General features: G+C 45.8%; 1 protein-coding gene across 1 annotated transcript; it reads right to left on the bottom strand.

Moving 5' to 3' along the window:
* Positions 1-2,482: 2,482 nt before the first annotated feature.
* On the bottom strand, positions 2,483-12,756 carry LOC113918692 (adhesion G protein-coupled receptor E2-like). The gene is made up of 9 exons (XM_027587391.1): positions 12,695-12,756; positions 10,906-10,959; positions 10,552-10,671; positions 8,094-8,249; positions 4,119-4,265; positions 3,986-4,032; positions 3,784-3,861; positions 3,218-3,395; positions 2,483-2,735 (listed from the first exon to the last, which is right to left on the bottom strand). Exons 1-9 carry the CDS (start codon positions 12,723-12,725, stop codon positions 2,668-2,670), a joined length of 879 nt encoding a protein of 292 aa, XP_027443192.1. The 5' UTR covers positions 12,726-12,756; the 3' UTR covers positions 2,483-2,667.
* Positions 12,757-13,701: the final 945 nt, after the last annotated feature.

The raw sequence follows: 13,701 nt of genomic DNA, 5'->3' as shown, positions 1-13,701 counted from the left end.
GCCCAGAAATGGACCCCAACTCTAGTCAATTCATCTTTGACAAAGCAGGAAAGAATGTCCAATGGAAAAAAGACAGCCTCTTCAACAAATGGTGTTGGGAAAATTGGACAGCCACATGCAGAAGAATGAAACTGGACCATTTCCTTACACCACACACAAAAATAGACTCCAAATGGTTGAAAGACCTAAACGTGAGACAGGAGTCCATCAAAATCCTAAAGGAGAACACCGGTAGCAACCTCTTCAATCTCAGCCGCAGCAACTTCTTCCTAGAAACATCGCCAAAAACAAGGGAAGCAAGGGCAAAAATGAACTATTGGGATTTCATCACGATAAAAAGCTTTTGCACAGCAAAAGGAACAATCCACAAAACCAAAAGACAACCGACAGAATGGGAGAAAATATTTGCAAATGACATATCAGATAAAGGGCTAGTATCCAAAATCTATAAAGAACTTATCAAACTCAACACCCAAAGAACAAATAATCCAATCAAGAAATGGGCAGAAGACATGAACAGACATTTTTCCAAAGAAGACATCCAAATGGCCAACAGACACATGAAAAAGTGCTCAACATTGCTCGGAATCAGGGAAATCCAAATCAAAACCTCCATGAGATACCACCTCACGCCAGTCAGAAGGGCTAAAATTAACAAGTCAGGAAACGACAGATGCTGGCGGGGAAGTGGAGAAAGGGGAACCCTCCTACACTGTTGGTGGGAATGCAAGCTGGTGCAGCCACTCTGGAAAACAGTATGGAGGTTCCTCAAACAGTTGAAAATATAGCTACCATACAATCCAGCAATTGCACTACTGGGTATTTACCACAAAGATAGAAATGTAGGGATCCGAAGGGGTACGTGCACCCCAATGTTTATAGCAGCAATGTTCACAATAGCCAAACTATGGAAAGAGCCAAGATGTCCATTGACAGATGAATGGATAAAGAAGATGAGGTTAATATACACAATGGAATATTATGCAGCCATCAAAAGGAATGAGATCTTGCCATTTGCAACGACGTGGATGGAACTGGAGGGTGTTATGCTGAGTGAAATAAGTCAATCAGAGAAAGACATGTATCATATGTCCTCACTGATATGAGGAATTCTTAATCTCAGGAAACAAACTAAGTGTTGCTGAGTGGTGGGGGGTGGGAGGGATGGGGTGGCTGGGTGATAGACATTGGGGAAGGTATGTGCTATGGTGAGCGCTGTGAATTGTGCAAGACTGTTGAATCACAGATCTGTACTTCTGAAACAAATAATGCAAGATATGTCAAGAAAAAAGAAAAAGAAGAAGATAGCAGGAGGGGAAGAATGAAGGGGAGTAAGTCGGAGGGGGAGATGAACCATGAGAGACGATGGACTCTGAGAAACAAACTGAGGGTTCTAGAGGGAAGGGGTGTGGGAGGATGGGTTAGCCTGGTGATGGGTATTAAGGAGGGCACGTTCTGCGTGGAGCACTGGGTGTTATGCAGAAACAATGAATCATGGAACACTACATGAAGAACTAATGGTGTAATATGGTGATTAACATAACAATTAAAAAATTAAAAAAAAATAAGGGATGCCAAGACCATTCAGTGGAAAAAGAAAAGTCTATTCATCAAATGGTGTTAGCACACCTAGATCTCCCCTTGCAGTAGAAGTAAGCTGGAACCCTATCTCACACAACAAAGAATAATTACCTAAAATGGGTCAAAGATCTACATTTATGATCTAAAACTAGAAACATTAGGAGGAAAAACAGGTGTAAATCTTCATGGCCTTAGATTTGGCAATGGATTCTTACAAAAGACACCAAATGCACATGTAACAAAGAAAAAATAGAGCAAAAGGATTTCATCAAAACAGAAGCATCTGTTTACTAGAGTGAAAAGACCATGGAGAAAGTTTAAAGACAATCTATGGAATGGGAGAAAAAATGAGCAAATCATATGTTTCATACAGTCTACTGTAGAATTAATAAAGAACTCTTACAGTTCAACAACCAAAAGTCAAACAATGAATTAAAAAATAGACAAAGGACTTGAATAGATGTTTATATATATATATATATGTGTGTATGTATATATATATATATATATATATATATATATATATATATATATATACATACAAATATTCAACAACCACATGAAAAGATGTTAAATATCATTAGTCATTTGGGAAATGCAAACCAAAATGATAGAGACATTGCCTGACATACACTAAAAAAGGCTATAAGAAAACAAAATGTAAGTACCAAGTGTTGCTGAGAATATATCTATGGAACCCTTGTGTTGCTGGTGAGGATGTAAAATGGTGCCACCATTTTAGAAAAAGAGCCTGGTGGTTCCTCAAAAAGTTGAACATAGAGTCACCTCATCACCCAGAAATTCCACTCCTATGTATGTATGCAAAAAGCTGAGAACAGTTATTCAAACAAAAACTTGTCCACCAATATTCATAGTAACACTATTCAAAATAGTCAAAAGGTGGCAACAACCCAAAGGTCCATCAGTGGATAAATAGATACACAAAAGGTACTATATCCAAAATAATGGAATATTATTCAACCATAAAAAGGAAAGGAATACTACCACGTGTTACAACAGGGATTCCCCTTGAAAACATCATGCCGTGTGAAAGAAGCCAGACTATAAGGTCCTTATTGCATGATTCTATTGATATGAAATGTTTAGAATAGGCAAATCCACAGACTCAGAAAACAGACTGCTGGCTGCAGGATCTGGGGGTGGGAGAGATGGGAAGGAACTGTTAGTGGGTACACTATTTACTTTTGGGGTGATGAATATATTTTAGAAATGGAGGTGATGGTTGTACAACTCTGGGAGTGTACTAAGTGCTACTGAATTGTACATTTTGTTTAAAATGGTAAATTTTATTTTACTTGAATTTTACTCAACAAAACAAATCATACTTAAATATCAAATAATATTAAATTTACATTCTTCAAAATTAAACAACCTTTTAAAGATGTTTCTATTTTGTTATCTTAAATTCTTCATTATAATTATTTCATCTGTTGATAACTTATATTACAATGAAAATGTGTATAATTTACAGTTTTATTCATTTAACCTCTTAATTGGTTAAATGAAGCATCTGGAAATATGGAGATATAAGCATGGTCACACACTCCAATGAGGCTGGGGCACAAATGTGGCGGGAACAGGCAGAGCAAAGCCTGGGGCAGACCCCTGTACTTACCTGTGCCTGCAGATTCATTGAAGGTCAATGTCCCATTGGGCAGGGCCTGGCTCAGGTTTCTCAGGACATCCTCAAGACCAACAAGCAGGTTAGTGGCCACACAGTGCTGCTCTGAGCAGGGCAGAGCCTCCAGGTCCCCTGGAGTCTCCAGCAGCTCATCCACCTCCTGTATGAGGTCCTAGGGGTTGGGAACACAGAGCCAGTGAGCATGAAGACCCTGCCCACTCAGCCCCAGACAACAGACCCTGGAGACTCATAGGTAGATGAAGGTGGTACTGGATCAGAGTCCCGGGGTCTTTGCCCCCGGAATCCGGAAGTCAACCCTGTTCACAAATGCCAAGAATGACATTACCCCAGTGTCCAGAAACAGCAAGAAGAAAAGTCATTTGTGGGTGCAGGAGGTGTCTAACAGTGAGTAGGAATGCCTGCATGTCTGCTCTTCCCACCCACCCTGGGAGAGGCCTCAGAGAGGAAGCCAGTATGTTGGGGCTGCCTCCACCCAGGCCAAAGCTTGCCAGGCCTCTATGGGATGCCTCCACCTTGCCTCTCCTGGGATGTGCCCTTACCTGGATGGTGCCCTGAGCCAAGGCTGGCTTGAAGTCTCTGCGCAGATCTTGGACTCTTTCAAAGAAACGGGAGAGTCTCTAGGATAGATATGTACAGATCAGAGAGCCCAAATTGTGAGTGGGGGAGTTTGGGGAAAATGGGTGGATCAGGTGGGCTGCACAGAGGGATTCCTGCCTCCTGGTCCCTGCTGGAGCCACTCACCTGGCTGTTGATTCCAGGGGGTGGGGTCCAGGTGGGGAAGGACATCTCTGCAGGGGATAGAACACCATTCATTAGGTACGAGAGTGTCTGTGTGTGTCAGGGGCGGGGTCTGAGGTCAGGTCAGACCAGGTACCTTCACAGGTGGTGTTCGGTTGATTATTCTGGAATCCGGGTTTGGGCTCCAGGCCCCAGAGACAGCGGCACTTGTATGAGCCCACGGTGTTGATGCAGATGGTGGACTTGTGGCATGTAGGCTGCCCAGAACTGCACTCATCCACATCTGGGGACACAAAGATGGGAGTCAGGACCCCTTTCCCCTCTGTGCCTTCCCCCTTTTCCCTGTGTTAGTGTCTCCCCTTGGCTGGAGGTGATATCACCTGCTGACCCCACACCCTGGTGATGCAGGGGTCGTGGGAAGTGTGCGGAGCCTGACATGTAGCACGTGAGCCCTGTACAGATGTGCAGGTTGTGACTATAGAAATGCCTTTGTCCCAGGTAGTAATTAGCTGCTGTCTGGAGTCTCCAAGGAGCCTGCTCCTCAGTACCCCAGCTCCTTCCCCAAGACCCCCAGATCTTTTCCCAACCAGCCTCAAAAGAATGAACGCCTGGCACAACATGGCACCCCAGGGGTCATTCTCTTTGGTTTGTGTGGGTGCCACTGAATATGTGATCAGATGTTCTGAGTGTGAGTCTCCAGAATGTGGTGTCTGGGCTCTGGACCCTCACAGACGGTGTTCTTGAGGTCATTGGGGGACCCAGGAACTGGCTTCCAGCCAGGGCAGCAGTGGCACTCATAGCCCCCAGTGTTGTTGAGGCAGTGGGTGGAGTTGTGGCATGGGTTCTGCCCTGCCGTGCATTCATTCACATCTGAGGACAAAGCCAGAGGGTCAGGGTCCCCTCCCCTCACTGCAGCCATCCTGCCTGCCCTTTCTCTCAGATTCCTTAGTACTTCACACCAAGGAAACACACACACACACACACACATACACACACACACCATGTACCAGCCACCTAGTCTGTCAAGATAAACTTTATGATAGCACTTTTTATTGTAAAAACTCCATAATCTCAGATTGTCCCTGCAAGGTGGACAGGGTAGAACCATGTATGTGTGTCACCCAGAGAAAGCTGAGACCCTTCCCATATCGTGCAGATTAGACTAGGTTTCAGGTTCAGGGAGAGGGGTAGGCTGTGAAGGGCCTCTAACCAGGGAGGCTGTGACACTGATCTGCCTTCATGTTGACTCAGTGGATGGACTAATGGCATGGGTGCAGTTTGGGACAGCAGTGACCAGCAGGGTCAGCCCTGCCCTGTACAGCCCAGATTCCCTGTCTCCTCACTGCTTGCTCTGAGCATACAAGGTCCTGAAAGTACTGCTGCATCTCCACTCCCAAGGCTCCTTATGGCAGCTTCCTTCAAGATGAACTCAGCAGGGACACTATCCTCCTTTTCAAGCAAAAACTATAGCAAAAGGAAACTGAGTCATGGGAGCTAGACTTCCCAATCAAGGCTCTTAGTCATTTCCTCCTCAGCTCAGGACTGAGCTTCCCCTTCTCAGATCTAGAAGTGACACTTCCTGCTTGTGACAGGTGAGGAAGGGCAAGTGTGGGGGTGCACAGAGAGGCAGGGGGCTCCAAAAGGGAACCCCAGGCTCAGAAGGCCCTGTTGCCTCCCTGCCCTGTGGTGGAATCTTCTGGAGAGGTGGGCACTGGCAGGTGTAGCTGCACTGGGTGTTGATGCAGATGCCATGGCTTTTACAGACTCTGGGTTTCAGCTGACATTCATCCACAGCTGCAGGGGGAAGGAGAGGGTGATGGGTGCCTCCACTTGTTTCCCATGATAGGAGCATCTGGAAAGCCCCATTGTCTCTTCCCTGGTGAGTGGGTGCCTTTTCTAATTCACATTGAGGCATGCTATGGGCAAGCATGGTGGCTCAGATGTTCTGTTTCCAGATGTTGCCAGAAGTGGACCAAGTCCTCCCTGTCTGCCCTGTCTGGTTCCCTTGGTCTCTCTGAACAGCTCCCAGGTAGGGCAGGGACATCATGGCCACCTGTGTTCCAGCCTGAGGACTTGGACAAGTCCAGGGTGGACCTTCCTGGGAACCAAGTGCAAGGGAAATACAGTGTTCCCCAAGCAGGACCATCTTGGCTCCCAGTGATGACTTTTGTCCTACTTTCCCAGAGCAACTGCTTGCTGCCTGAGTTGCCATTGGAATCCCTATGACCCTAGCAGGACAGCTTGTTCTCATCCACACTATCTCTGAGACTCCAGCTCCATGGAGATGGACCAAGACCCGTGCCTGAGCCAGGCTCCTCAAAGAGAAGGCTTTCATAGAGGAAGGGAGATGAAGATGATGCCAGACAGTCCTGGGCCACCCAGGTAGTGGGCACCAAGCTGAGGAGGACAGTGGAGGCTGATATTCAGCCAAGCATTCTTGGGGTGATGAAGGTGACTTTTTCTGATTCCCATGAAGGCATGCCTAGACTGGCAGGAAGTGGTGAGAATCCACATCTGAGCAAGGCAAGTGGTGAGCAAGGGCTGATTGGCTGGAATGAGGAATGGGTGCTCATGGTGAGGGGTGCGGGGGTTTTTGTGTTCTTGGCCATGTGACTTTGTGGGCCCTGACAATGGGCTCAGCCTCCATCTTCTGTCCCCAAGTGATCTAAGTTGACATGGGACCTGGGTTGACCCCCTTGGAAGAGTATCAGGCTTGAGGCAATGGTCTCCTATTTGCCCTTTCTTGCCATTTGGTCCAGATGAGACCCTCTTCCATTCACCTGAATCTCCAAGTGTGTGGGGTGGTCTACATCACCCTTCCCACCCCCAACACAACCTCCCAGATCCTGGTCATCCAATTTGCCTCAGGTCAGTGAATTGAAATTATTAGGGAGAGTCAGGCAGAGCCTTACATGGGGAAATAGATGGAGGCCAAGCAGATGAGAAGCAAGTCAAGCTGGAGGAAGCGTCTTCTCTAGGTGGGGATGTTGGCCAGGGGCAGGGCCAGCTGGGAACAATGGGCCCACCCTCGAATGCCCCTCCTCCCATGTTTCTGGACAGGGTCCCTGGATTCCTCAAGGCCCATGGGTCTGAGAGAGCTCCCAGTGTGGCCAAGCCCATGTGGGCTCCAGTGGGGGCACCATTCATCATGACAGTCATTGATGATGGTGATTGTGTTGGATCCATTGACGATGGATATTGTGTTGGAATAAACATGCTCTCAGCTTGTGAGGTATATGATGCCATCTCTCTCTTTTGCTTTATGAAAATAAGATGCCAACTAGGTATTTGCCCAAACATACAAAAATACTGACTCAAAGAGATGCATGCACCCCGATGTGTATAGCAGCATTATCAACAATAGCCAAACAATGGAAAGTACCCAAATGTCCATCAACTGAAGAATGGATAAGGAAGAAGTGGTATATATATATATATATATATATATATATATATATATATATATATATATATATATATCCAATGGAGTTTAGTCAGTCATCAAAAAGAATGAAATCTTGCCATTTGCAATGATATGGATGGAGCTAGAGATTATTTGCTAAGTGAAATAAGCCAGTCAGAGAAAAACAAATACCATATGATTTCACTCATATTTAAGAAAAAAAAAAAAGATGAGCATAGAGGGGGGAAAAAATAGAGGCAAACCAGGAAACAGACTCTTAACTATAAAAACCAAAATGCTGGTTACCAGGGGGAAGTGAAGGGAGATGGGCTAAATAGGTGATGGGGATGAAGGTGGGCATATGTCCTGATGAGCACTCGGTGTTGTATAGAGGCGATGAATCACTAAATTCTACACCTGAACCTAATAGTACGCTGTATGTTACTTAACTGGAATTTAAATAAAAACTTAAAAAGAAAAAGAAAACAAATAAATAGATAAGAGAATATAAAAGAAGATGCCAGGCAGGCAAGGAGGACATTCCAAAATTACAGAAATGACCCTTTGGAGAGGGTTCTGAGCCTTGGAGTCTGGAAAGGGACAGGATACCAGGTAGGTGACCTGGACCTTCTCTGATGCCTGGAGAAAGTGCAGTGAATGACCCCAAAACTCATGGATGGGGAGATGGAAGGTGCAGGTGGTTCTCACCTTGACACGTGTTCTCGCTTTCATCCCTGAACACTCTTGCCCCAGAAGCAAGCTCATATCCTGGGCTGCATGTGCAGTGGTAGCTCCCCTCTGTGTTCTGGCAATTGCTGAATTTTCCACAGGACACTAGTGAAGGTGGTGCACACTCATTGATGTCTGGAACACAACAGGGCAAAGGGTCACCTCCCAAAGATGTGAGTTCCCATAGCGCAGAGGTGCTGGCCTCCAGCCTAACTCAGCCAACAGGACTGGAGAGAACTCAGCTTGCAGGTGGCATTCCTGGGGCAGATCTGAGCTGGAGCCAGCTGCTCTGAATGTCTGCTCACTGTTCTGCATCTCTGCTCTCTGGCTGGGACTAAAGGCACCTAGATTCAGACACTCTGCTGTGCCATCACGGGGGCTAGAAGGAGGTCTGCATCCCCTTCTGCAGGCCTTGTGGGGTGGACAGAGGCACTGAATTTCTGGGGACCTGGGAGTGGGCTCCAGTCGGGGTGACCGTGGCACTGAATGCCACTCTCGATGCTGAGTCAGTGAAGGGAGTCATGGCTGGAGTCTGTCCAGAGTAACATTCTTTCACATCTGAGGATAAAGCCAGATGCTCAAGCCCCTGCCCATTGACAGGCTCCACCTCCCATTACTCACAGTGACCCAGGTTCACCCCACAGTCCTCATCACCCACTCCCCGAAGCTGCCAATGTCTGGCATTTTCAAGAAGCTCCGGGGTATCTCTGGAGGAGTCTTGCTATCTCCAACCCTAGAGGAAGTTTCTTTTATCTGAACCATCACAGATATGAAATGAGGAAGCAGCATGTAGGTTCTCACAGTTGAGTCACTGGTGGCTGTTGGCGGGGGGGTGGTTCTGGTCTCTTATCTCTCCCTGTTCTCAAAACATGAGAACAAAGAGTCCCATGGGCTAGGTTCATTGAGTATCTGAGGGACCCACAGAGCTGGGGGTCTCGGTCATTACTGCTAAAAATAACAGTTTAATAAGAACCAGCTAGACAAGAATGCATCAAAGCAGGGAAGAATGTTTTCTCCTGCACATTCCAATCAGGGCAACAGGACTTTTAGAGCCTGAAAGGACTCATGGCATCATGCTGAGTCAGGGCAGGCAACTGGGTCCCCCAGAGCAGATTTTCCTACCTGAAATTGTGGACATCCCCTCTAAGGCCTCAGGCCCATGCTGTGGGTGTCAGCACCAGGACATGACAGGATATGGGAAGATGCACACCTGACACATTCATGTTCACCCCCCTCTGGGCAATGGGCCTGCCCTCCTCTCTTCTCAGATGATGGCAATGGTTGGACACCTGCCTTCAAGGTTGTTGGGTGGGTGGAGTCAAGTGGGAGACAGGTGGGAATGAGGCATGTGGGAGGGGAAGGCATGATGGTGAGAAATCCTCAACCTGACAGGTGTGCTCCCAGGAAGGAGCTGGGATCCAGGCACACCATCAGCAGGGCTCCTTGCCATGCTCACCCAGCCACGAGTCTCCATGAAACAGATACACAAATGCAGGGGGATCTGCTAGGGGTACCTCTCGGGCATGGAGGGGCTGGGTGGGAGTCACAACACCCTTTTATTCCATGGTAGATTTACTTTTCCCCAAATATTAAATGGCACATGGATACTTAGAAGGACAAAGAAAATGTAAAAAAAAAAAAAATGAACACAAGAAAAATCACACATAAGTCCACTACTGGGACTACAGGGGAAATTTTAGGGATATTTTTTCTTATCTTTCCAAACATTAGGACTATTTTCCTTCGTTATTAGTAAATATGCATCTAAGATGATTTTCAGTACATGAAGAGTATTTCTTGGTGTAAAAACAGTGTGATTTCCCTTTTCCCCATTTTTATTGTAAAATTCACATAATATAAAATTTACCACCTTAACCATTTTAGTATAATCTCCTTTTACAGCCTGTGTTGTTGAAGAATAAAACTCAATTTTCAACCCAGATCTAGGTTCAACCACCTTACTAATTTTGGGACTTTGGACAGGTCACTCAATCTCTTTGAGCCCAAATTTGGTCATTTAAAAAACCATGTAGCTCTGCCTGCCTCATGGGACCGCTGTGAGAAGCAAGGTGGGAAACCATGACTGCAAGGGGGAGGTCTCCTCCCTGAGCTCACACTAGGAGGAGAGGCTGAGATTCCAGGCCCTGGCCTCTCCTTGCCTCTCCTTGCTTCCACAACCTCTCCCCTTTCCTTTAGTTATGAGAATAATCATAGTAATAACAGCAGTGACCATAATAAAGACTTGTGTTTGGCAGTCTGCTCCATACTAGTCTTTACCTAGTCTTCACACACGTAAATTTTAAATCTCACTCCATCCATGAGGAGTAGGTTCCCTAATTTATAGAAAAGCAAACTGAGGCATAGAAAGAAGAACATCTTCCCCCCATCACCTCCCTCCACCATCTCCATGCCCCTGCACCACCCCAAACCCCTGTACCTTCACAACGCTCAGGGCCACTGTAGAAGATCTCCCCAGATGAAGAATTGAATCCCGGAGAGCAACGACAGGAGGTGTCATTGAAAACAGCGGAGTTCGCAGGGCAATAGCGAGTTGAGTCTGTAATGGTAGAGGCCGTGGGGACAGACATCACATTCAGAAGGGTCAAGAAATGGAGGGAGCCAGCTGCCAGCTAGGGGTCTAGGAGCAGAGGAAGGGAGGTGGAGGAAGGAGAGGAATGGCTGCCATTGGAAGAGGAAAAGACAGAAAACTCTGGACATTTGGGGAGGTAGAAATGGTTTCTGTTATCTCCAGAAGACCGGAGCCTCAGTGGGGTTGGCTGGGCAGACTCACCGCTAGACTTCTGGGCTGCAGCTCCCAATGGCAACAGCAGCAGCATCAAGAGTCCTGACACAGAAAAAACAGAGAGATGACACAGAGAGGAGATGGAGCTCCAGGTTCAACCCTTGTCCTCACGGCCATTGCATCCTGGGAGATGGCTCTGATGCTGTGGCCCATGGCTCTCCCAAGGCTTTTGTAATTTATGAAGATTTGAGGACCAGTCCTCTTCCCTCCCTCTCCCTGGACTCCCAAGGGATCACTCACTAACAGACACCATCCTTGTGGAACCTCCCTGCTACAGGTAAGGGGACAGAATATACACAGGTGATGTCAGGGACACAACTTAGGAATTCCAGCCTCTCCCAGGGCCACCTGGGTGGCTCAGTAGGTTGAGGTCCAACTCTGGCTTTCAGTTCAGGTCATGATGGAAATGGAGCCCTGCACCGGGCTCTGCGCTCAGTGGGGAGTCTACTTGGGATTTTTTTCCCTCTTCCTTTCCCTCCCCCTCTAACCCTCCCCCCACCAAATAAATAAATAAATACATCTTTTAAAAAGAGGGGAAAAAAAGAAATTACAGCCTCTCCCATCAAAGGGGTTAAATCTTGAAGCACAGAGTCCTCAGATTGGTGTGCTCTGCCCACAGCCAGGTCCTTTTTTCTACGGCGATGGCGGAAATCTACCTTGAGGATTTCTCTTCCAGGATCACTCCCCCTGTTCAACATACATGTTTCAATGCAAACAATAAGAGCATGGGTTTGGGAGTGATCCCCAAGTCTGAGTCCCAGCTCACAGTGGTATTGGTCGGGCAGGAAGCCATGGAATCACAAGATGGGAAGCTGATGATAGGTGAGGGGTGAGAACTATCACACTAGCAGTTTGAGTCACCATCTCCTGGTTAAGTGGCCTCTCCAGGTGCAGCACCCATAGCTTCTATGGTTCCTTCCAAGTGAGCTCCTGGCCATCCTACAGTGCACTGAGGGCAACAGGCTTTCCCTTTACCTCCCAATCTGGTCCTGAGTGATGGGTCACTGGGCAGGCATCATGGTATGAAAACCACTGCAGGTGTGAAGGAATCTACCCTACAGGCAATCACCTGGCCACCTATTAGAGTCTGTCATTCCATTCATGGGAGGCATTATGTTGCTGTGAAGGTGGTTTTTTAAGTGAGATTAACAGTTAAATCAGTCGACTCTGAGTAAAGCAGATTCTCTATAATATGGGTGGGCCTCATCCAATCAGTTGAAGACCTTAGGAGAAAAAAAGACTGACTTCTTCCAAGGAAGAGAAAATTCTGCTTCCAAACTGACTTCAGACTTGAGATGCAACATCAACATCCCTGGAAACATCCTTGGGTTTCCAGCCTACCCTACAGATTTTGGACTTTCCAACTTTAACTATTGCATAAACCAATTTTTTAAACTAACACATTCTCTCTCATCTCTCTATATAATAATACACACACATAAACATATATACATACACACACACATTTACATCTCTATACAGATAGATACATATACAGAAACTAGTGATTATGTTTTCTCTGGAGAACCTGGTTTAATACATGTAATAAAATGAGAAGCACTGATAAGTCCCCACGTTTGCCCTAGAAATAAGTTTAACTAAATTTCTTCTTTGAGAACTTAATATAACTGAGTTAATTCCAATCTTAAATTTTTTTCCTGCTCTCCCTTAGAGAGATAGTAGGAAATAAAGAATAGAGCAAATGTTAGAAATAAAGCAAAGAATGGAGAACATTCTCAAACAGGATAGAGATCCTGGATAGCTTTAGTTGCCCTACCTGGCAGCAACATTAGATGCCCATTCCTCATGGTGCTGACACGGGCAAGCCCAGCCACAGAAAATGCCCTGGTCTTGATCTGGGTGTGCTGAAAAGACTTCCTGTTTACTTATGTCTTAGATGAGCTACTTAGTAAACTGCTGGTCTAGACACTTCTTTCCCCTGTGTTTTCCCATCATGAACATCTCTGAAAATCAAACTGCTCTTTTTAAGTATTTCCTTAGCATTTCTCGTATTCATACTGAAAGCCTCTTTGATACTTTTTCTATCATTTTGATATAGGAAGACCTCCCAAACATGAAGGTAATTCCACTGCTATTTTGGCCCCTATGAGGTCTGTGGCACAGAGTGAACAGATCATTTTTTGTCCATTATCTAGTCGCAGACATCTTTTTTCTTTTTTTTTTATTATGTTATGTTAGTCACCATACTGTACATCATTTGTTTTTGATGTAGTATTCCATGATTCATTGTTTGCTTATAACACCCAGTGCTCCATGCAATATGTGCCCTCCTTAACACCCATCACTGGGCTAACCCATCCCCCCCTCCCCTCTAAAACCCTCAGTTTGTTTCTTGGAGTCCATAGTCTCTCATGGTTCTTCTCCCCCTATAATATACCCCCTGCATTTTTCCTTTCCTTCTCCTTATGTCCTCCATGTGATTTCTTATGTTTCACAAATAAGTGAACAAATGATAATTGACATTCTCAGCTTGACTTATTTCACTTAGCATAACCTCCTCCAGTCCCATCAATGCTGATGCAAAAGTTGGATATTCATCTTTTCTGATGGCTGAATAATATATCCAAGCCTCTAGCCAACTGACTTTACACCTTAAAGAACTGTGAGGAAAAAAACAAACTATGCCTAAGCCATGCATTAGAAAGGAAATAATTAAGACTAAAGCAGGGATCAATGAATTAGAAACCGGAAATACAGTAGATCAGATCAACAAAACCAGAAGCTGGTTCTTTGAAAGAATTAATAAGATCAATAAACCACTGG

This window comes from Zalophus californianus, chromosome 1 (assembly GCF_009762305.2).
Source record: "Zalophus californianus isolate mZalCal1 chromosome 1, mZalCal1.pri.v2, whole genome shotgun sequence".
NCBI lineage: Eukaryota > Metazoa > Chordata > Mammalia > Carnivora > Otariidae > Zalophus > Zalophus californianus.
This window is presented reverse-complemented; position numbering and strand designations above follow the sequence as displayed.